The following is a 20,925-nucleotide window of genomic DNA, read 5'->3' on the forward strand; positions in this document are numbered from 1 at the left end:
ATTGGTAATGATTCATATCATTGGCCCGGAGGTAGTTTAAAAAAACACCAGACGTTCCACGTGCATGTACCAAGGGCCAGTCCTTTTTAACATGACGTCTGATAACTTCCCAAAGAGTGGTAATAATTGTATATAACCCAGATCGATGATGATTATGGGCTGAATCTTAGTCTACCATCGAACATATAAAATTGTCTTAGTTATTCACAAGACATAGGCCCCCGTGTAGCCTTAACAGACTTTTGGGGCAAGTGCTGTGAGTGAGCGCCTATGAAAGCCGGAACAGCACACAAAGGGGTGGGTGGCCAATGCCACGTCCAACCGCCTTTGTCTCCCTTGTGGCGATGCATGCACATCACACCAGGTACTCATCTAAGGCTGAGTCGACCTAGGGGAGGCCCAGGACCAAAATCATTGTAAACGAGGCTTCACCTAGTAACTTAGTTTCTTGCAATCCGGGAGAATTTGTTGCAGGTGTTGTCAATTTCAAGAATCATAAAATCGGGTCCCTTACAAACCGTTGCACGCCTTTCATCCGGCGGGCACAATGCAGCCACATTTTCCGAAGCTAAATGCGACGGAACAAAGTTTTCTTATTTCCCCCCGCCCCCAACCCAAACAACTGACACAAGAGTGGATCATTTCACTTACGACGTTCCCCTTCTGGCCAGATGGACCATCCGCCCCCGGCGGTCCCTAAGAACGAGAGGCAGACAAGCGGGCGAGTGGAGTTATCATCGTGAGCACAGCGAGCAAGAACACGGCAGCCTGACTGGTCATTTCTTGTGACCCAATGTGCTCGGCTGCCTGAGATTCTGAGTGGAAAATGAATGTCCTTCTGTCGACAAAAGCCGATGTTTGTATGTGTGTGTGTGACTGTGTGTATGTGTGTGTGACTGTATGTGTGTGTCTTTGTTTTTGTGTGTGACTGTGTGTGTGTGTGACTGCGTGTATGTGTGTGTGTGACTGTGTGTGTGTGTGGCTGTATGTGTGGCAGAGGAGCGATGCTCACAACAACGAGCGGAGCGCCGGGTGGCTAAAGCACAGCAAGTTGTCAGAGTAGCGGGCACAGGTGGTGTATCAGCCAGTCATCTCAGTCATCTCAATGAGTCGACCCGTGGCACCTGAGTCTGCCCCGTGACCTCCTGCCAGCGGGCGTTCGACACTTCACGTGGCCTCAAGGTGCACATAGCCTGACACAAGCGTCGTGGTGACGTCACCGCCACTTACTGGCGAATGGCGGTTGTTGTTGTTGTAGGTGTGTGTGTGTACGTAGGTGTGTGTGTACGTAGGTGTGTGTGTGTGTACGCATGTGCTCATGTGTCCACTGGGGTGTGTGTGTGTTCCATATCCATGGTTTAGGTCCCTGTCCATCGTGAACAACACGTCTAAATCTTGTCGAGAAGACGCCCCACACTCTGCTCGTTACATTAGGCTACTCGTCAGGGTTGAACACATCTCATCATGTTACTTCATACACCGATGCACACGGGATAATTTCCAATGCACAATTCACCCAACCGTAACTTTTTCATTTCAACTGCGGAAAATTAAAATTTACCTTAGCTCTTTAGTTAAGTGCTACAGTTTAACATCATTAATGTTGGACGGAGCTTTATTCCCGGCATAAATAATTTAATGCATACGTGTATAAACTTTAAATTACAAAATAAAGAACATTGAACGTCGATCGCAATGTTTCGGATTGCCCAATATTTTATGGCATATTAAACATTTCGAATACCGTACTTTCTGAATTAATTTCGATTCAGTTTAAAAGTAGTTCGGCAAAAAAAAAATAGATTTGTTTGGAAAAGTGTCCCAATGTGTATTTCGTTGATAATAGAAATAGGCAGCCAAGTGCCACGACATTGCTGGACAAAATGCTTTGAGAAAATAACACGAAGTAGTTTATATTCACCCAATGTTAGTTGTAACGCTACCCATATAGCGATGGATCTGTTGCTATAGTGATGATGCTCTTGCTACAGTGATGTGATTGCCTGAGAGATGAGGTTGTTGTTATGGTGATCTTGCCATAATGTTGCTGTTGCTATAGTTATGAGCTTGCTGCCAAAATGATCATCTTGTCATAGGGATGCAGTTGCAATAGCGATTAGGTTGCTACAATCGTGTTGATAGTCTTCTCTGAATATGCTGTTGCTATGATGATGCGTTTGTTATAGTGATGAGGCTGTTGCTATAATTAGGGTTCTATTATCGTGGTAACACTATTGCTGCAGTGAACATGACGTGTCTATCACTGTTATAAGACTGTTGAAATAAAAGCAGCATTGCTATACCAAATCTGGTGTTGCTATGGTGATGATACCGTTGCTATGGCGATATTACGAGAGTGATGATGCATGATGCTAATGCGATGGTGATGATGCCGTTGATTGGTTGATGATGGTGTTGTCAAAGTGTTGATGCTGTTATAATGATGACGGTGCTGTCGGTGATGATGCTATTGCTATGATGGCGATGGTGGTATTGCTAAACCGACAATACTACTCTACTGCTTTCATAGCAATAATGTTGTTGCTTTGGTGATGGTGCTGTTGCTATAGTGATGTTGCTGTTGCTTTGATGGTGACACTGTTGCTACGGCAATGGCACTCTTGCTATGGCGAATGCGCTGTTGCTATGGTGATGACGCTGTTGCTATGGTGATGACGCTGTTGCTATGGTGATGACGCTGTTGCTATGGTGATGACGCTGTTGCTATGGTGATGACGCTATTGCTATGGTGATGACGCTGTTGCTATAGGTGATGACGCTGTTGCTATGGTGATTACGCTGTTGCTATGGTGATGACGCTGTTGCTATGGTGATGATGCTGTTGCTATGGTGATGACGCTGTTGCTATGGTGATGACGCTGTTGCTATGGTGATGACGCTGTTGCTATCGTTATGATGTCGTGTTTATTAAGCAACTGTAACTCACAAGAGGTCCTGCATTGCCTGGTTGTCCTCTGGGTCCTAAGAGGCCTCTTGGTCCCTGGGAAACATGAGCAAACAATCATCATCGCCACAATCATCGCGAAATCCTGCACGCTTGCAGCTCCGAACCTGCAAGCATACGAGGCGGACAGAAGATGGCAGTACAGCAAGGAGGTTGCTGACATAGTTCTGAATCAACTCTCCAAGTGCTATCCCCTTAGAGGCATGGGTTTTCCTCCGGCCCAATCTGGTTCCCCACGCACATGATACACACATCAAATGGCTGCACTCGAGAAGAAAGGAAGAGTAGGCCAAAACACCATCGGGGGAAAAACGCTACAGCTCCCTTCTCGAGGAGCCTCTTTCGCCAGCGGTGGCACGAGCAGAACATTGCAGAGCTGTGCCTTTATAATTACCCGATTTAAAACCTGATTTAATCAAAAGCAGCTAAAGCCTGGCTATAAGCCAAAGATCCCGGCAATACCACTCATACGAATAGTAACGCCACCGTGTAATGCGCCGCGCGGCAATTCGCTTGCTCCGAAGAGAGAGAGCGGGAGAGCAACTCAGCGCCGCGAGGAGGAACCGCAGGCGAGCGGGAAAGGCAGCAGCCAGGCGCCAAATCTCCCCCTTCCAAGCTCTGCGGTTCTCCACTTATTAAGGTGCTATCAGCCAATAAATTAATGTTAATGGGTGGGAGGAAACAGGAGCACACGGGGAAAACCGCACACAGCGCAACGCTCGGCTCCGAGTCTGCGACGCGGCCACTATGAGCCTCGAATGCGCAACGACCCCTCAACGGAACGAGTGCCATGCCGTTCATATGACAAGTCAAAGTGAGAGTGTCCCCACTCACGCAAGCGTGGGGGTGGGTGGCCCTGACCCGGCGGTGGTGACTCCACATGCCCATGGTGTGGGGACCACCCTTTCCGCAACACTGTGTAACCATATTTGGCTTTCCACTAAATGGTTCCCATTTTGGCGGCCAGAGAGAGATGATGGGCTGCGTGGATTGCGTGTGATGACACTCACAGGCTCGCCCGGCAATCCAGCGGAGCCCGTCGCTCCAGTCTCCCCCTAGAAGCCAAACACAAGATCATCGTCATCATCGTCATCATCGCCATCATCGTTATCACCGTCATTGTCACCATCGATATAATGACCGTCACCATCATCATTGTCGTCATCGCCATCATCACCTTCATGAACATAATCGTCATCATAATCATCACGTTTATCACCGTCATAATCATTGTTATCAACACCGTCATTATCATCGTCATCATCACCAGCATCACTGCCATCATCATCGCCACCACAGTCATCACAATCATCATAATTATATTGCGAGGCTGAGTGAGAGGAGTGGTGGTGGTGCACCGGTCCGTGCACTGAGACGTGCTGCTGGCAAGCCGGGTTCTATTCCCGACCGTGAGTCACATCCTGTGGCAAGTGGCGTCTGAACCTGTGCTGGGCCTCCCCTGGGTCGACTCAACCTTAAACGGGTGCCTTGGGTGATGTGTGAGACATTAGCACTGGGCAGACAAAAGGTGGCCCGGCGTGTTTCTCGCCACACCACCCTTTGTTTGCTTCGCCTTCTAACATAGGTGCTCGCAAATAGTGTGTATCCCTATGTTCTGCAAATCTACATGAGGGAAATTAGTTGTTTATACATGTCTGTGTTAATGCACACATGATTCCTTTAAAAAGGTTTCAGTTTTGTTGCCAGAATAAAGGGGAAAATCCCTATTATTATATTGTGGTACTGGAAAAGAAGGTCTAATGATGTAGATGCTTACCCCGAGCCCTCATTACTTTGATATTGCATTGTCTTTGAGCTGTACGCCTTTTGGCGTCCTCTGGTCTAGCACCAATTGAGACGAGGCTCAAAGGAAAGCCGTCTCTGGTGTGGATCAATCAGTTTCAAGGACAATGCATATATTATCAGAGTGTGTTTTTTGTTTGCATTTTGACCACAAGTTAAGTGGTTAATGCAGACATGATTCCTTGTAAAAGATTTCAGTTTTGTTGCCAGAAAAAAGGGGAAAACCCCTATTATTATATTTTGGTACTGGCAAAGGAGGTCTAATGATGTCTGTGTATTCTTGTGTGTGGGGAGTGGGAGTGCAGCGGTTAGCGCGCTGCGCTGCAAACTCGGAAACCCGAGTTTGATTCCCGCTCACGGCCAACATCAGTGACAATTATCTGAACCGGCCTTGGGCCTCCCCTAGGTCGACTCAGCCTCAAATGAGTACTTGGTGCGGTGTGTAAACATCGTCACCAGAGAGACAAAGGCGGCCGGGCGTGGTTATGACCACCCACTCCATTGTGTGCCATGCCGGCCTTCGTAGGTGCTACACGGAGGATATTTGTATTTGTGTGTGTCTGCGCTTAAATGTGTGCAAGTGTTTATTTCTGCGTGCATGACAATTTGTTCATTATCAATGTCGTGGTTGGCTTCACCGTGGTGCACGATGATCCCGGCAAACCCGGGGTCCAATTCCCAGGCATATAAATTCAGCGGCAATGTGATTAATGTTAATTTGCGGGAAGGAATCATAAAGAGTCAATATATTACATTAATCTTAAAATACTAAATGCAGGATTGCATTACGGTCCTTTGAAATCTTCTGAGACCAATCACACCTATTCCAGAAAAATAACCGATACGTCTGTCTCTCTGTCTGTTTGATTTTAATGAATAAATCTGCTCCGGCTTAGTGAGAAAAATTTGCTATTTTACACGCTTGTATAATTCCTCATTAAAGCGCCTGAGGTTTTATGCGACCGCGAGTGCACATCACACCGCCACGTCCATCTCCCTCCCTCCCTGTCTCTGCAGGGGCCCGCGTCGTGATTATAACCGGCACGGACAGATGACAGCAATACGCGGGCGCACGCCGCAAAACCCGGAGCGGACGAAGCCGGCTCGGCTTTCTGCCGTCGCTCTTTGCTCGGCGGCGGATAAAAAAAAAAAGCCGGCGAGCGTCTGAGCCCAAGAGCCCCGTGGGCCTGTCCCTCTCGCCCTCGGGATCCACCGAGCCGGGCTCTAACAAAGCCAACTAGAGGGTTCTGACCTTTTGAGTACTGAGTGACGGTGTGTTGGTTGAGCGTAAGTCAGTGGCGTTGCACGGTTGGTTGCCATGATGCCCTCGTGGAAGGAATTGAAGAATGAAATGGTGGGCCCCCCTATCCATATTCTTAAGTTTTTTTTTCGGTAAAGTCACGTAGGTAAAAAATGTAAATAATAAAACTAAAAATAAAATAAAAATCACGACGTTTCGGAGGCAACACAAGCTTCCGTCTTCAGGTGGAACCGTCACAGCACGCTTGCTGTATCAAGTTTTTAGCCTGCACCCACCCCCCTCCACTCCCCTCCACCCCGCGCTCTCCCTGGCCTCTGCGCCAGGGAAACCTGGTGAAGTTGCATTGTCTGCACGCCCGCTAGCCATGCCGCTGGTACCGACCCACCTTGAGTATGCGAGAAATCTCAAGGGATCTCACAATGATGCTGGGTTCTCAACCCGGAGTTTCCGAATCGAAGGTGACAGGAAAGCACTTTAGGCGTGAGAATGTCGAGGAGGTTTGCGATGGGTGGTGGGATGTGAGTGCAGGGTGGAGAAAGAGGGCAAGCGACCGTGACAGGCAATGCAGTGGCACCCAGAGGTGTGCGGCCAAGGGGAAGACCTAAAGCCATGGTGATGATGAGAGTGAAGTAATTGTTGAAGGACGTACTGAGGCTGAATTGACCTCGGGGAGGCCCAGGACCAGTGGAAAAATCGTAAAAACCCAGAGGCAGATGGTGGCTATGATGATGATGAAGATGAGACTGTATTGATAATCAGGCATCGACTTTACAACAAATGTAGGATTTAGAAGAAGCAAGGAGCTGAGGGTGAGGTTTTGTGGCATCAACTGCATTTGTTGTGATGACCTATTGACCTTCGAATACAATTCTAGAAAACGAGTGTCGTAAAATAGCATCGGGAGGAAAGGGTTCTTTGTGAATGTGCCTGAATCCTAATCATAGCGCACACGTCCACCGCTCCAGTGTGTCGGTGCTGCTGCTGCTGCTCGCAATCTCACCGGAGCCAGAGGTGCTAAGTTATGCTAAGCCAGCCCACAGGGGACCCAGGCCACACGTACCAATTAATGCGACCAGTGATGCGAGTATTGGCCAGGGATCGAACCTAAGTTGTCAGATGCAGTGCGATGTGTAAATACAATCATCGCCCCGCTCCCCCTGGCCTTTTCCAGATTGTTGGTCTGAGTGCATGTTAGTGAGCACCTATTAAGGCTTGTAGGGTGCACGACAGGCTGGTGCGGCTAGTGCCACGCCCGACCGCCCACGCCCCTCCCGTGCTGATGTTCACACACCGTACCAGGTGCTCATTTGAGCCTGAGACAACCGATGGATGCGCCCAGGACGGGTTCGAATATCGCACCCCACTGACGTTGTCTGTGGCTGAGATTTGAGCTCAGATGGCTGGTGCGTAGCGGAGTGGGCTTACTCACTGCGGCGTCACCGCTACCCACCAACACAGAGACACACACACACGCGCACGAACGCGCCCAAAACCGTTGCTGAAACTCAAGAGATTCATTCTCACCCTCGGTCCATCTTCTCCGGTTGGGCCCAGAGGTCCTTGTGGTCCATTGTCACCCTGGAGTGAACGGTCAAACCAATTAAAGAAAGGCAGTAAGAGGCCAACGAACACGCACACGTATACACGCACGTACATACACACACGAGCACACACATGCACATACACACACGCGCACACACACACACACATATACACACGGACGCACATACGCACACAAACATGCACACACGCACGCACGCACATGCGCACATGTGCACATAAGAGTGTACGGATGCGTGTGCATCCATACACTTACAATACAAAGATACAAGCACAAAAGTAGCACAATGATGCGCAGTCAAAAAGTAAATGCTAATATATACAGGTGCAGAAAAACACCCGCATATGTATCCATGCGCAGATGAATGAATGCACCGATATACACAAATATATGCACAAACATCGACATACATACATAAATACTGCTCACAAACATCCACAGAGATGTACGTATGCAAAAGGATACATATAAATACATGAATACCCACTCAGATACAAACACACGTATGTACAGATGCATGCATACACGCAGATACATACAAGAAGACAAAGCTCCCCCGTAAAGCCTGAACAGACTTTTGGGGCAAGTGCTGTTAGCAAGCACCTACGAAGGCCGGCACGGCACACGAGGGGATGGGTGGCCAACACCACGCCCGGCCAATATTCCTTCCCGAGTGGCGATGATTGCAAACTGCAAAAGGTACTCATTTAAGGTGGGAATCAAACTCGTGTCCCATAACGAGTTGACAGATGCAACAAAGATCAGAAAACTATTTAAACCAATGCAGAAACTAATCATGTTTTTTAACAATATTATATTGGGGTTAACCAAATATCATTTAATTATAAAACACTGCACACATCTGGCTGAGTGGTGGTTGTGAGAGGCCAACATCGGTCGTCCTGTGCATACACGACTAACCCCGTCACAGGAATGTGCCATTTCCACCAATATCTCAGGGATGGACCACAGGGATGGGCGCTGCCCGCCGATGCACGTTTGCGTAAACACGCTTCGATCTGACCTTTCCTACGCAAGGCCGATGGCATTCAAGAGCCGAGCAATGCCTACAGGAATAAAGAGTAAAGCTTCAACTTTTTTTCTTCCCATTTGATGTCAATTCACTTCAATGTCGTTTAACTTGATTGCGTCCAGGGGCTGCAGCCACCGTGGGCGTCCTTGAGCCAGCGGCCAGTGTAGATTCGGTACAACCAGAGCGCGGTCGCGCTGACGCGGCAGGGCGGCTATCGTCGTCAACAAGGGCAGCACCAACTCCTCGTGGACGACCCAATGGTCCGTCCGCCTTGGGGTTTGGTCTTCGACGCTGCGGCTGGGCCCTGCTCAATGAGTTTCCCAACTGGCCAAGGCCTCCTTGTGGGTGCAGCAACGCCTGCGCAGGTGGGGCTTACGCGACTGCCTGCCTTAAAACGACACTAGCTAAACGATTTAAACTATTTTATTTGATCAGGTAAGGCCCACTGAGCTGCATAACCCTTTTTTCATGAGCGACGAATGATGGCTCAATGAGGCGGATTTTTATGGCAGCCAAAATGTGGATTCTAAATGTGGAGGGAAAAACTGGAGGACCCGGAGAAAAATCCACACGACCACGGGGAGAGAGACACGCAAACACCAAATATACAGCAGGTGTCAGGGTCGGGAATGAACCCATGCGCCCTTGTATACCAGGCGAGGTCATTAACATCTTGCCACCCTGGCACCCAAACAGTGTTCTGCAAATGACAAAGCTGCGTGCAGCTGCTGGTGGTCGCAAATGTTCACGCTAAATAAATTATATAACTCATTTGAGACGTGATGAAGTGGGGGCTGATCTTGGCAGATCCTGTCTGTAATCTAATCAATAGCCACTGGGAACCATTCAGCACTAAGTGAAGACAACGCGTATGTGCCTCTCGTGGAGATCTATAAACATTGTCTCGCCTGCAAGGGGCGATTATAACAACCTACGAATAATTACTCATTAATTTGCCCTGTCGCCAAACAAGCATGGGGTGGTGCTCATCCGACTCTGGTGGCCCTGAACCCGTGGTGGAAATTCCACATTACCACAACAAAGAGAGGTGCATTCCCGTGACAACCACTGCCGACTTCCTACAAAGCGGCACTTCCATGATTATGTTTATAAAGCTCAGATGGATGATGATGACGATCGGCTAAGTCATGCCCCAGCCAGGAATCGAATTCACGACCCCTTACTAATTGTGAGTTGGGTGTTCTCAGCACATTGCGACAAAGACAAAGATCACCCTGATAGCCTTCATAGACTTTTGGTGCAAGTGGTGTCAATGAGCACCTATGAAGGCCGGCATGGTAGATGAGGAGCATGTGTTTACACACCGCACCCATGTACTCGTTTGAGGCTGAGTCGACCTAGCAAAGGACCAGGACCAGTTCAGATAATCGTCACTGGTGTTGGCCGCGAGCGGGAATCTAACTCGGTTGGTGGTGCAACATCCTCCCACAGATAGACACACGCGCGCACAAACAACAACACGCACACACAATGACACGCACACACGCGCACACGCGCGTATACAATACACGTGCGCCTACAAGTGACAAACGCGGTCAACTATCGGATGAAGTTGACAGAACCCGCACAAAACAAAGAAAAAAACCACACAAACCGCACTTATCTTGTACAGGGCACGTGACCTAAGCCGCGTGTCCCAAAGCTACGCGAAGCGAATTATCGGCGACGTTAACGAGCAAGCGGGAGAGTTAGTCGCAGGCAAGAGCACCGATGAGCACGTGGCACTGTGACGTCACCCGTCGCTCCACCCGCGTCCCAAACACGTCATGGTGTTGTGCGTACAGGGAGGGTTGCCACCTGTCCCGGGTTTGACACGGCTAGAGTCCAGGGATTAGCGCCTGTTGCGTTGGGTGGCAGGAATTGATTTGCACCGGGGGATTTGGTATCGGTATTGTTCTGTTGAACTCTATGATTGTAAACTGCGCGGTGTTGACGAAAGACGTCGTGCTGACTGGAACAGGTCTGGGTTTGGTCTACGGCGGAAGTGATGGCACCCCGAAATGTGTCATTACCATGTTGCATGTATCCATGACAACCGTTATCCCGGCTCAATCGCTCGTTCAAATACAATTTTACTGCACAGCGTATACATTCCCTACGTAGAATGCATTCGTGCCGAGGTCAAACAGGTCATGATTCACTTGGCCGTTCTGTCTGTAATGGCGATTCGCGTTGAGCTTGTGGTTGCAGCGCAGTTAAGCTATTTCTGCACTTAAGCCACGGGCATTTACCACTTCCAAGTAATGGTATGAATGTGGGCTAAAAGGAGGACACGGGACAATGTACAGCGATTGCTATTTTGAACGCACGCGCACGCACGTCCCGGATTCGTGCGTCAATGACTGTCTCACACTGAGTGGTGTGATGCGACGGAAGAAGAAGACGAAAAAAAATCTTAATTTGAAAACCACAGCCACTCGATGAAAGAGTTTTCCACCTTTCCCACTATAGACCAAGACCAGACATGTCGTATATATCTAATATAAATATCCCAGGCAGTCGAGGTCTGTCATCACCTTCAACACAATACCGGCACAAGATGTCGGTGCAAATCAATTTGTGGCACCCAACTCAAAGATGTCAATTTCCGAGCTTTGACCGGCAGCACCCCGGGTTGAACCGGGACAGGTGGTGGCGACCGCTCACAATTCGGGTGGCGTGCCGGAGCGGCGTCTAGCGGAGTCTCATCCACACTCGTTAGCTCATGGCACAGTGCTCTCTGGCATTCGCTCCATCGTTCACCTACGGAGCTCGGAGACGGGATTTGAGAGCAGTTAAGGGGGTCGCGATGGCCCTGGGCCTCTTCTATCCGGCGGCCAGAGTGAAGGATTTTAGAAATCAATCACTGGTAGTTTGGCTTCTGTATCTCCACGGTCGAATACCCCTTCATCATCTAATATTCATCTTTGGTGTAGGGCCACGTGGTGGTAGTTGTATGCCAGAATTTTTCAAATAAACCCGCTAGCACCTGACAAGATTGTCACGTTTGTGAATATGTTGTTACCTCTATGTGCCAACGTGTTGATCAAATTCTGACCAACGAAGAATGTCCTCAATGGTGGCTTAAGAATTTAAAGTCAACAATGTAAAAATAAAACTACTTACATGACATAACCCGTGAACTAGTATGGACCCCTGTAATGGCTACGAAAGCCTACGTTTTAAATCCTTACATTTTAAATCCCTACGTTTGAAATCCCTATATATTAAATCCCTACATTTTAAATCACTACGTTTGAAATCCCTACGTTTGAAATCCCTACGTTTCAAATCCCTATGTTTCAAATCCCTACGTTTTAAATCCTACGTTTTAAATCCTACGTTTTAAATCCCTACGTTTTAAATCCCTACGTTTTAAATCCTACGTTTTAAATCCTACGTTTTAAATCCTACGTTTTAAATCCCTACGTTTTAAATCCTACGTTTCAAATCCCTATGTTTCAAATCCCTACGTTTCAAATCCCTACGTTTTAAATTCTACGTTTTAAATCCCTACGTTTTAAATCCCTACGTTTTAAATCCTACGTTTTAAATCCCTACGTTTCAAATCCCTACGTTTTAAATCCTACGTTTTAAATCCTACGTTTTAAATCCCTACGTTTTAAATCCTACGTTTTAAATCCTACGTTTAAAATCCTACGTTTTAAATCACTACGTTTTAAATCCCTACGTTTTAAATCCTACGTTTCAAATCCCTACGTTTTAAATCCTACGTTTTAAATCCTACGTTTTAAATCCTACGTTTTAAATCCCTACGTTTTAAATCCCTGTATATACGTTCCAGTGGCACTCCCTCAAGCGGAGGCTCTTCCACCAGCAGTGGCATGCGCTTAACATTTCCAGGGGCTGCCCCTTTATATTTTACTCGATAAAGCAGCAACCATCTGTTGGTGTTTGGGATTGTGTCCTTCTTTAAGTGACCTTTTACGCACAATATTGTTGACAGAAGCGCGGATGAGCATTGTCACGCAATTTCATTTTAAAGCGCCCGAGTTTATGCAAAATATATTCGTGCAAATTATTCACGAACGCCAATTACAGTATTACGGTTTAACACGCTGATGGGGTTCAACAATGATGACGTCATCCTGCACTATTTGAGACCGGAAGCAGGTGGATGATTTCACTATTCTGGCAAATAGCCCAAAGATGCTGGATGTAATTACCAGCGAAACGTCATGCTCACATTCTAAATGTTGTCGATTCACTCTTCAAACACACCGTTGGACTGAAGAAGTAACTAATTGGCGTTTTGTTAACGTGACACATTTTTTACTGATTGGCCGTGTCGGGTGGTGGAGGGTTGCGACACATTTATAATAACGCAATCAAAGCCAAAACATGTTTTTATTATGGCCAATTATTACATCCAAAAAAGTCTCAGGAGCATCGTGAATTGGGATGCGTCCGTGTGTCAAGCGAGCGGTTGGAACGTGTCACATTAATGACGAGGCTTCGCATTCGTTTAGCAATTAAACACTTGAGTGTGTGAAAGCCCTCGACAAACACGCCTGGGAATTATCAGACACAACGGGGGGCACATCTACCAACACATACATTGCAGCTACGCATTATCTCCTCAGGCTTATTCAGGCCACCAGCTCAACTGAACTAAACGTGAGCGGCCGCGTTGTTGTTTAGAACCAGCGACTCAAAGTTGTCGTTTAGAACCAACGTCTCAAAGTAAGCGTGGTGAAAATGAGGCCATTCCGCTGTAAGTGTTGCGTCCTTATTTCACTGCTGCCTGTTTGGGATGGCCGCACGTTCTGAACCCTTTCGGTTTGGTGGTTTAAGTGACAAACGTGGCGACACATTCAGTTACTTCCGGCTGGTCGACTTGACAGGGCAGGGAGAGAGCTCTTTGCACATGCAATGCTTTCTGCCTTTGTGTGCGTTGATACTTCTATTTGTTGATTGGCAATCAAAATAACAAGAAGAGGCATTTTTTTCGAATTTGGTAAAAAACTAAAAATCGATATCTGAAGAGCCGCAATGCACTGTGCACTGTGTGGTGAACACGAGAAGGTGGTCCTTGATAATCAGCCCTTAAAGAGCCACATGCGGCTCCGGAGCTGCAGGTTGCAGACCCCTGATGTAGAGCGACAACTCTAACACTGGATTGCTTGAGGCCAGAAAATTGCATCGGGAGTAGCGGAGTGGTGCATCATCATCATGATCATCGCTGCCACCACGGCGGCGGCGATGATGATGATGATGCCGCCCTCCTTCGTAGTCGTGAATCGGGCGTCAAGTCATCGTTGGCCGTTCCACCTCTTTTGCATGATTGGGTTTTCTCGTCAGTCGCCGATGTGGACTACAACATGCGGACGGGATGGGGTTAAACACGGCGAAGAAAGAGAGACACACATACAAACAGGCAGCAGCAGCAGCCGCCGCGACGTACACACACGGTGTACGTCGTGACGTACACACACGGTGTACGTCGTGACGTCACGACGTACACACGCGGTGTACGTCGTGACGTACACACACGGTGTACGTCGTGACGTCGTGACGTACACACGCGGTGTACGTCGTGACGTACACACACGGTGTACGTCGTGACGTCGTGACGTACACACGCGGTGTACGTCGTGACGTCACGACGTACACACGCGGTGTACGTCGTGACGTCGTGACGACCGACTCACCCTGTTTCCTTTCTCGCCAGGCAGTCCGGGCAGGCCGTCGAAGCCTCGCTCACCCTGCGAGTGAACAAAAAAACAAGCGCACCGGTGCACATGTATGAAGTCCGTATTTTTGGACGTTTCGCGAACGATTTTAACGCAACCGCTGAAATGCGTGCGTTGTATGAATTTTTGCCGTTTGTGCAAAAGGGATTGTTGGTGTTGTTGTTGCAAAGTGTGAATTGTTGCGCACCCCAGTGTTACCGCGGACAGGACTGCCTCATATGTTGTGCATACAAACGGTGTGTATTTGGTGTATTGGTGTAAATTCACAACGTGGTGGGGCTGTCAGTGTCACGTGGTGGGGCTGTTGTCAGTGTCACGTGGTGGGGCTGTCAGTGTGACGTGGTGGGGCTGTTGTCAGTGTCACGTGGTGGGGCTGTCAGTGTGACGTGGTGGGGCTGTCAGTGTCACGTGGGGTGGGGCTGTCAGTGTAACGTGGTGAGGCTGTCAGTGTCACGTGGTGGGGCTGTCAGTGTCACGTGGTGGGGCTGTCAGTGTCACGTGGTGAGGCTGTCAGTGTCACGTGGTGAGGCTGTCAGTGTCACGTGGTGAGGCTGTCAGTGTCACGTGGTGGGGCTGTCAGTGTCACGTGGTGAGGCTGTCAGTGCCACGTGGCGGGGCTGTCAGTGTCACGTGGCGGGGCTGTCAGTGTGACGTGGTGAGGCTGTTAGTGTCACGTGGTGGGGCTGTTGTCAGTGTCACGTGGTGAGGCTGTCAGTGTCACGTGGTGGGGATGTCAGTGTCACGTGGTGAGGCTGTCAGTGTCACGTGGTGGGGCTCTTCTGGGGTGCGCTGCGACTGTTAGTGCCACTGGGCGTGTGTGAGGGCGCCTGCCGGCAGGCTCCTCGCGACGTTGCTGCACCTTAATGCCAGGTTCACCTGGGAAACCCCTGCCTCCGTCTGAGCCCGGGCGGCCCTGCAACAGCAACAACAAGGACACTGAACGTCGTCATCGTCGACGTCGTCACAGTACTGACAACGTCGTCATCGTCATAGCGGTTACATCGTTATTATCATCACAGTAGAATCACCATCATCTTTGTCGTCACTGTGACATTACCATCATCGCAGACGCAGAATCATCCTCGTTTCAGTATCATGACCATCATCATCAACACAGTAGCATCATCGTCGTGTTCTCACAAGCATCGTTACAATAGCAGCATCGTTATTGCAGTGGCATAGCCGTCATCATAGCAGTAGCATCATCACCATCACTGTTGAAGCATCACAAGCTGCACCAACAGCAGCAGCAGCATCGATACAATCATCATCATCAACAGCAGCACGAACAATAGCATCAGCAAGCATCACCAACATTGCTATCATTAGCATCAGCAGCAGTATAATCAGCATCGACAAGACAGGTAGCAGCTTTGTTCCCGTGAAAGAGAAGAACGGACCCTCTTCAACATCATTCTGCTTTCATTTCCCTTCACAAGACATTTTAGGTTGTTGATACATTAGAGCTCTCTGTCAATCCACTGCTGGAAGTCTGAAAAAAGTGAAATTCATTGTTGTGACGGTTAATTAACAATAACCAGGACATACCGAGGGACTTGTTTTGGGTGGGAGCGGTGGTGAAAGTGCTAAGAACAAAATTGTCCTGTAAACTTTGAGATATGGGTCTGATTCCTGGCCACTGCTACCATCAGTGGCGTGTGATACCTGAACCGGTCCTGGCCCCTGATGTACCAACTCCCACTGACCAGCCGTGATGACCAACATGGCATGGGAAGGCCCTCATCCAGCAGTGGACTGTCAAAGGGCTGTACATTGAAGAAAATTGTAAACTCTAACAAAAAACTTCACTCCCAGGAGCTCAACTGAGTGTTTTTTTACATCACGTGGTGCTGCTACGGAAGAGCTATGATCAGGGCGTAAGGATTACTCTCGGCTATTTAATTTGCAGGACATAATTAGTGTCGTAAAACAAAGCTCACTTTCTCCGGAGAAAGACGTAAAAAAATACATGCTCACCCCACGTGGATTTTCATTTTTTATGTTGTAAGAGGAAATGCAGTGAATATTTTATTGCACTCATCTGAAGAGCTACAGTGTTGACATTTTAAACTATAATTTAGTATTCAAAGTGATGTTCTGCTCATCTGGGCAAGTTAGACGATGCTTGTGATCCGTGTTCAGCCCTGAGCCAGCGGTGGGTCTTCCACACTCTTTAACAGCCTCAAGCGACCCAACTGAATTCTAGAATCGTGTTACAACCCCGCGTACTCGCTTTGTTTTTATAATTTGTATTATTACTGTTATTCAAAACTGTTAGGCTTAAACTCCAAATATACAGCAGGCGTCATGGTCGGGATCGAACCCACGACATTCTGTATACCAGGCGAGGTAGTTAACATCTCGCCACAGCGGTGGCCTAAGCCTCACTGAATCTCAAGACTCTTTTGCGGGAGGCTCCTGACAGGTTTTTCACAGCAGGGGCCGATGCTGCTGCTGCTGATGCTGCTGTGTGTAGTCCCAATTGTGTAATTTGCAGGTGCAGTTGTTCAGCAATGGGGTGTCTGACCAACACCGGTTGAACTGTATGGTTCACTTGGCAATGGTTAGGAAACCGGACGACCCCTAATGAGAACCACCAGATAGATTGCTCCAATTTAATTCCTCTTACGGGCAACACACAGTGGCGCTCGTGGATTACCACCCGTGCAGAACAGGGGGGGGGGAGCACACACACTCCACGTAGAAGGGCACCCGAGACTCGAATCAAACCCAGGCCCTACTGCTCGCTGTGAGGCAGCAGAGCAACCACTGAGCCACTCTGTTCGCCGACCACTTTGCGTGATGAGCCGGGGGGGGGGGGGGGGCTCCGACTAGGAACTGGGACAGAATCAAATCACTTACCCTTCTCCCTGGCTTTCCCTGAGGTCCTGAAGGGCCTTGAATTCCGCGGGGGCCCTGGAAATGAAACACAAAACGTGAATACAAATCACCGTTGTTGTTGTTGTTGTTATTCGGCTTGTTTACCCAGGAAAAAAAACCTTTACTGGGTCTCGAGACTTTTTTCCCAGGAGGGACCTGCCAAGTCTTTGCAGCAATGGTACCCACCGACTGCTGAGTGTGCATCATCCCATTCAAATTCGTTGAATATGAACTGAGACGCTGGCACACAAAGGCCTACTCTCTTTGAACGACGTCACGTGACCTTTAGCACCAACAGGCGATGCAGTCGGCGGGCATTATATCGTAAATAGACCCGCAGTATTAACCAGCGTGGCCTGCCGGATTAGAATGCGATACGGGTGGGCCATGTCACTGCCGAACTGGCCAAGGCCTCCTTGTGGATGCAGCAACGCTTGCACAGGTGAGGCTTACGCGACAACCTGAACTGTAGCTGTGGTGCCCATTATTGAATGCTGTGTCCAGGTAAGGCCCAATGTGCTATATTAGATCATTTTCAGAAGCAACCGGGCTATTACAAATGATAGCTCAACGAAGTGGCGTATCGTGTGTAAATGTATATCGGCCAAATTCTCTAAACGCGTGATGTTGATTCTAAATGTGGAGGGAAAAACCGGAGGACCCGGAGAAAAATCCATACGACCACGGGGAGAGAGAGACACCGCAAACTCCAAATATACATCAGGCGTCAGGGTTGGGATCGAACCCACGACCTCCTGTATACCAGGTGAAGTAGTTAACATCTCACCATCGTGACAAGGGGAGATGCAGAGGGTGCACCGTGCAACCACGGGAGATGGCAGCTGCTTCGTTCACAACAGATTCACGAGGATGTACATCTCTGTTGGTAGCCATTAACCAGAGGTGGGAATTCTACATTCCTCTAAAAGTGGACAGTTTATCCACTGTTGATTTGTGCTCATTCCATCGACCCTGGAAGGATGATGATGATGATCATGACAATCATGATGATCATGAAGATGATTGCCAATGGCACCTGGCTGGTATTAGTGGACTAAGCCACCCTGCCAACGGTAAACCGGTAAATTTTCTGCATTAAATATTGCAATATTCACTTAAATGTGTGTGCTGTGTTATATACAAGGTGGGCACTTAAGGGACCAGGAAAACGTCTGATTTGCAAGAGTAACGACCTACTGCAGGTATCAAGTCAATTATATATGGCCTTTCATTTGACCAGCTGATCAACATCTACATCCTCATCTTTATAGGAACGACGAACATCACATGAGGTCGGGTCACTTAACCAGCCACGGAGGACTACGTTGGGCGAGCCCAATCCCACGGTCCTTTGGACCCAAGGTGCACTTCATAATAATCTCATTAGAGCTTTTTCTTGCAAGGCATCCCCACCAATCTAAATGAACAACATTGAACTGAATCGACATCCGCATTCAATGTTGTCAGGAACTCCCGCAGGCAGCCGGTCACTGCGACATTTCATTGGCTGGGCCATTGTGACATTCAGGTCCGAACGTCCGACTTTTCAATCTAGCCAGCAGCAGACGATTAGCACGGTTGGCGAGGTACGGTGTGAAAGAAGTTCAACGTATATCACCTGGTCGTCACTGACAAGCACGCAATGCGTATGAATGGGAGTCGTGCCTTCCTGCTGTTTGTGAGCATCCCACCTTCGCATGTAGTCAAATATGATAGTGGTCGCCAAGTTTGCTTACATGATGATGAGGTGATAAGGTGAGTGGGAGAGAGCGATGGAAGGATGATGATGATGATTACGATGAGGATTACGATGAGGATGACTACGACCATCGGTTGAATCAACACACCGGCCATGATTTGAACTCGCAGCCTTCGGATTGCGAGCAGAAAAACTATTTTTCCCTGTATTTAAAAAAAATGTACAGCTCTTGTCAATCCTACTGCTGGATGAAAGGCTTCACCAGACTGTGCCGGTTATGGGGGTTGTTTGACCATACTTCACCACGCTGGTCAGGGGCAGGATTTGAGCCCTGGCCTGGGTTGAGGCTGCTGCAGTGCGCTAACTGCTGCGCCACCACTCCACCCTTACACCTGAGTCTGATGAGCAGGGGCATTTAAAATATTCCGTTGCTGTAAGCGTACATTATTTAATTTTAAAATTACAATCTCTTAACGTTTCCGTGGTACATTAACTAGATTGTTACATTATTTAAAAAAAAATATGCGCGTTAATATATCACCACTATGAATAATAAGTTAATAACATGCACCTACCAGCCCTTATATAAATTACAATATTCCTTCAAGTGCTCTTTACACGAAATGCATTACTTAAAAAATGCGAGGTCCCATTATGTGTAAATTAAAGTGTGCAGGGATTCATTAGATTTACCAACAAAGTTCACCGCTATAGCTATATTCATCGCATGAATTACACAAATTAGCTTGCAGCTGCACATTAAAAGGCACATTGTATATTAAATTACATTTACCTTAATGAGCCTTCACTATACACAATTCCACTTCTCTAATAACAAGGTCTAAGGCCACGTGGTTCGACCAGGTCCTCAAAAGTAGTGGGCCACGCAGCCCCAGTGATAGAGCGAGCGGCTCGCAACCCGAAGGTTGCAGATTCACATCCTGCCTGGTTCTGGGGGGTTGACTCGGCTCATTATCTCTCCGGAGGCAATTGACTTTGTGGTGAAGTCATCCGTGGTTGTCACTTGGACAAACTTGCCCCTGCACCCATCCCCATAGCAATGTGGAATTTCTGCCACTGGTCTGAGTGCTGTAAATGAAAAGCAGATGTGCACCCTCTCACTTGACATTTTAGCAAGAACAAACTTGGACTTTTTGGCTCCAGTGTAATGAGATGATGGTTTCAACCCACTCATCAACGACTGCATTGAAAACAACATTTTTGGATTTGGGTTTTCTGGTCAGGAGAGTACATCGGCTTGGGCTGTTCACTCATTAGGATCTACGAAAGAACTACAGATCGCTTGTAGGAATGATGGCCAAAGGACAAGCCTGAGCGTTGACTTGCAGCCAAAGGAGGGAGCGTGCCTGTCAGAACAGCCACCGTGGAGATGGAACTATGAGGATCAGCCTGTGTGCAGGGGAGTGAGATGGACTGTGGCATCGCAGGACAGTAAGAAATGGCAACGTCATGAGGAGTCTCCATCCAGCAGTGGAGAGGCAGTGGCTGATGAAGTTTGTTTTATTTTGGCAACGCTTTTTACAAGGCATGTAAAAAAGTTACATCACTTTTAGTGGATGAAGGGGCCATTGCGGCAACCTTCAGAAGTGGTTCTGCAATGTCATAACTTCTATGGCCGGAGGTGCAATTAGTTATTTAACTGTGTCATGGCAAGACAATTAAAATTACAAAAAATTATCTATTTTTGGGCAAAATTCAAGGGAAAAACCATACATTTACAGTTGTTGAGATGTTCTAAGATAAAAATTCATCATCAATATCAGCGTCTTCATGAACCGCAATGGCGAGAGGAGATGATGCTTCCTCGGATGTCAACTCTCTCCAACCTTGCCTGTCCTTCGCAGTGTGTGTCAGGTGTTGTTCTGGCTCATCGGTTCCTATTGCACATGAATAATTAACAGCCCTTTACCAACCCAGTGCTGGATGAAGAGGGTCAGTTTGTTTGACTAGCCAGGTCAGTTCGGGTCGGTGAAGGCAGGGTCCAGAAT

The 20,925-nt window shown here is 48.1% G+C and overlaps 2 protein-coding genes across 3 annotated transcripts in view; one reads left to right on the forward strand and one right to left on the reverse strand.

Annotated features, from left to right (window-relative positions):
- LOC133354779 (collagen alpha-1(V) chain-like) overlaps nucleotides 1–20,925 on the reverse strand; it is a 278,739-nt gene that overhangs the window by 130,721 nt on the left and 127,093 nt on the right. For both annotated transcript variants that reach the window (XM_061571899.1, XM_061571897.1), the window contains exons 17-23: nucleotides 17,200–17,253; nucleotides 15,197–15,250; nucleotides 14,296–14,349; nucleotides 7,554–7,607; nucleotides 3,976–4,020; nucleotides 2,948–3,001; nucleotides 652–696 (exon numbers count right to left, since the gene is read on the reverse strand). In XM_061571899.1, the coding sequence (XP_061427883.1) occupies nucleotides 652–696; nucleotides 2,948–3,001; nucleotides 3,976–4,020; nucleotides 7,554–7,607; nucleotides 14,296–14,349; nucleotides 15,197–15,250; nucleotides 17,200–17,253 (360 nt within the window). The remainder of the gene's footprint in view (nucleotides 1–651; nucleotides 697–2,947; nucleotides 3,002–3,975; nucleotides 4,021–7,553; nucleotides 7,608–14,295; nucleotides 14,350–15,196; nucleotides 15,251–17,199; nucleotides 17,254–20,925) is intronic.
- Nucleotides 1–20,925, forward strand: part of LOC133354780 (uncharacterized) — a 417,798-nt gene that overhangs the window by 63,394 nt on the left and 333,479 nt on the right. The window lies entirely within an intron of this gene.

The sequence above is a fragment of the Lethenteron reissneri genome, chromosome 48, assembly GCF_015708825.2.
Source record: "Lethenteron reissneri isolate LAM-NWPU_2019-01 chromosome 48, ASM1570882v1, whole genome shotgun sequence".
Classification (NCBI taxonomy): Eukaryota; Metazoa; Chordata; class Hyperoartia; order Petromyzontiformes; family Petromyzontidae; genus Lethenteron; species Lethenteron reissneri.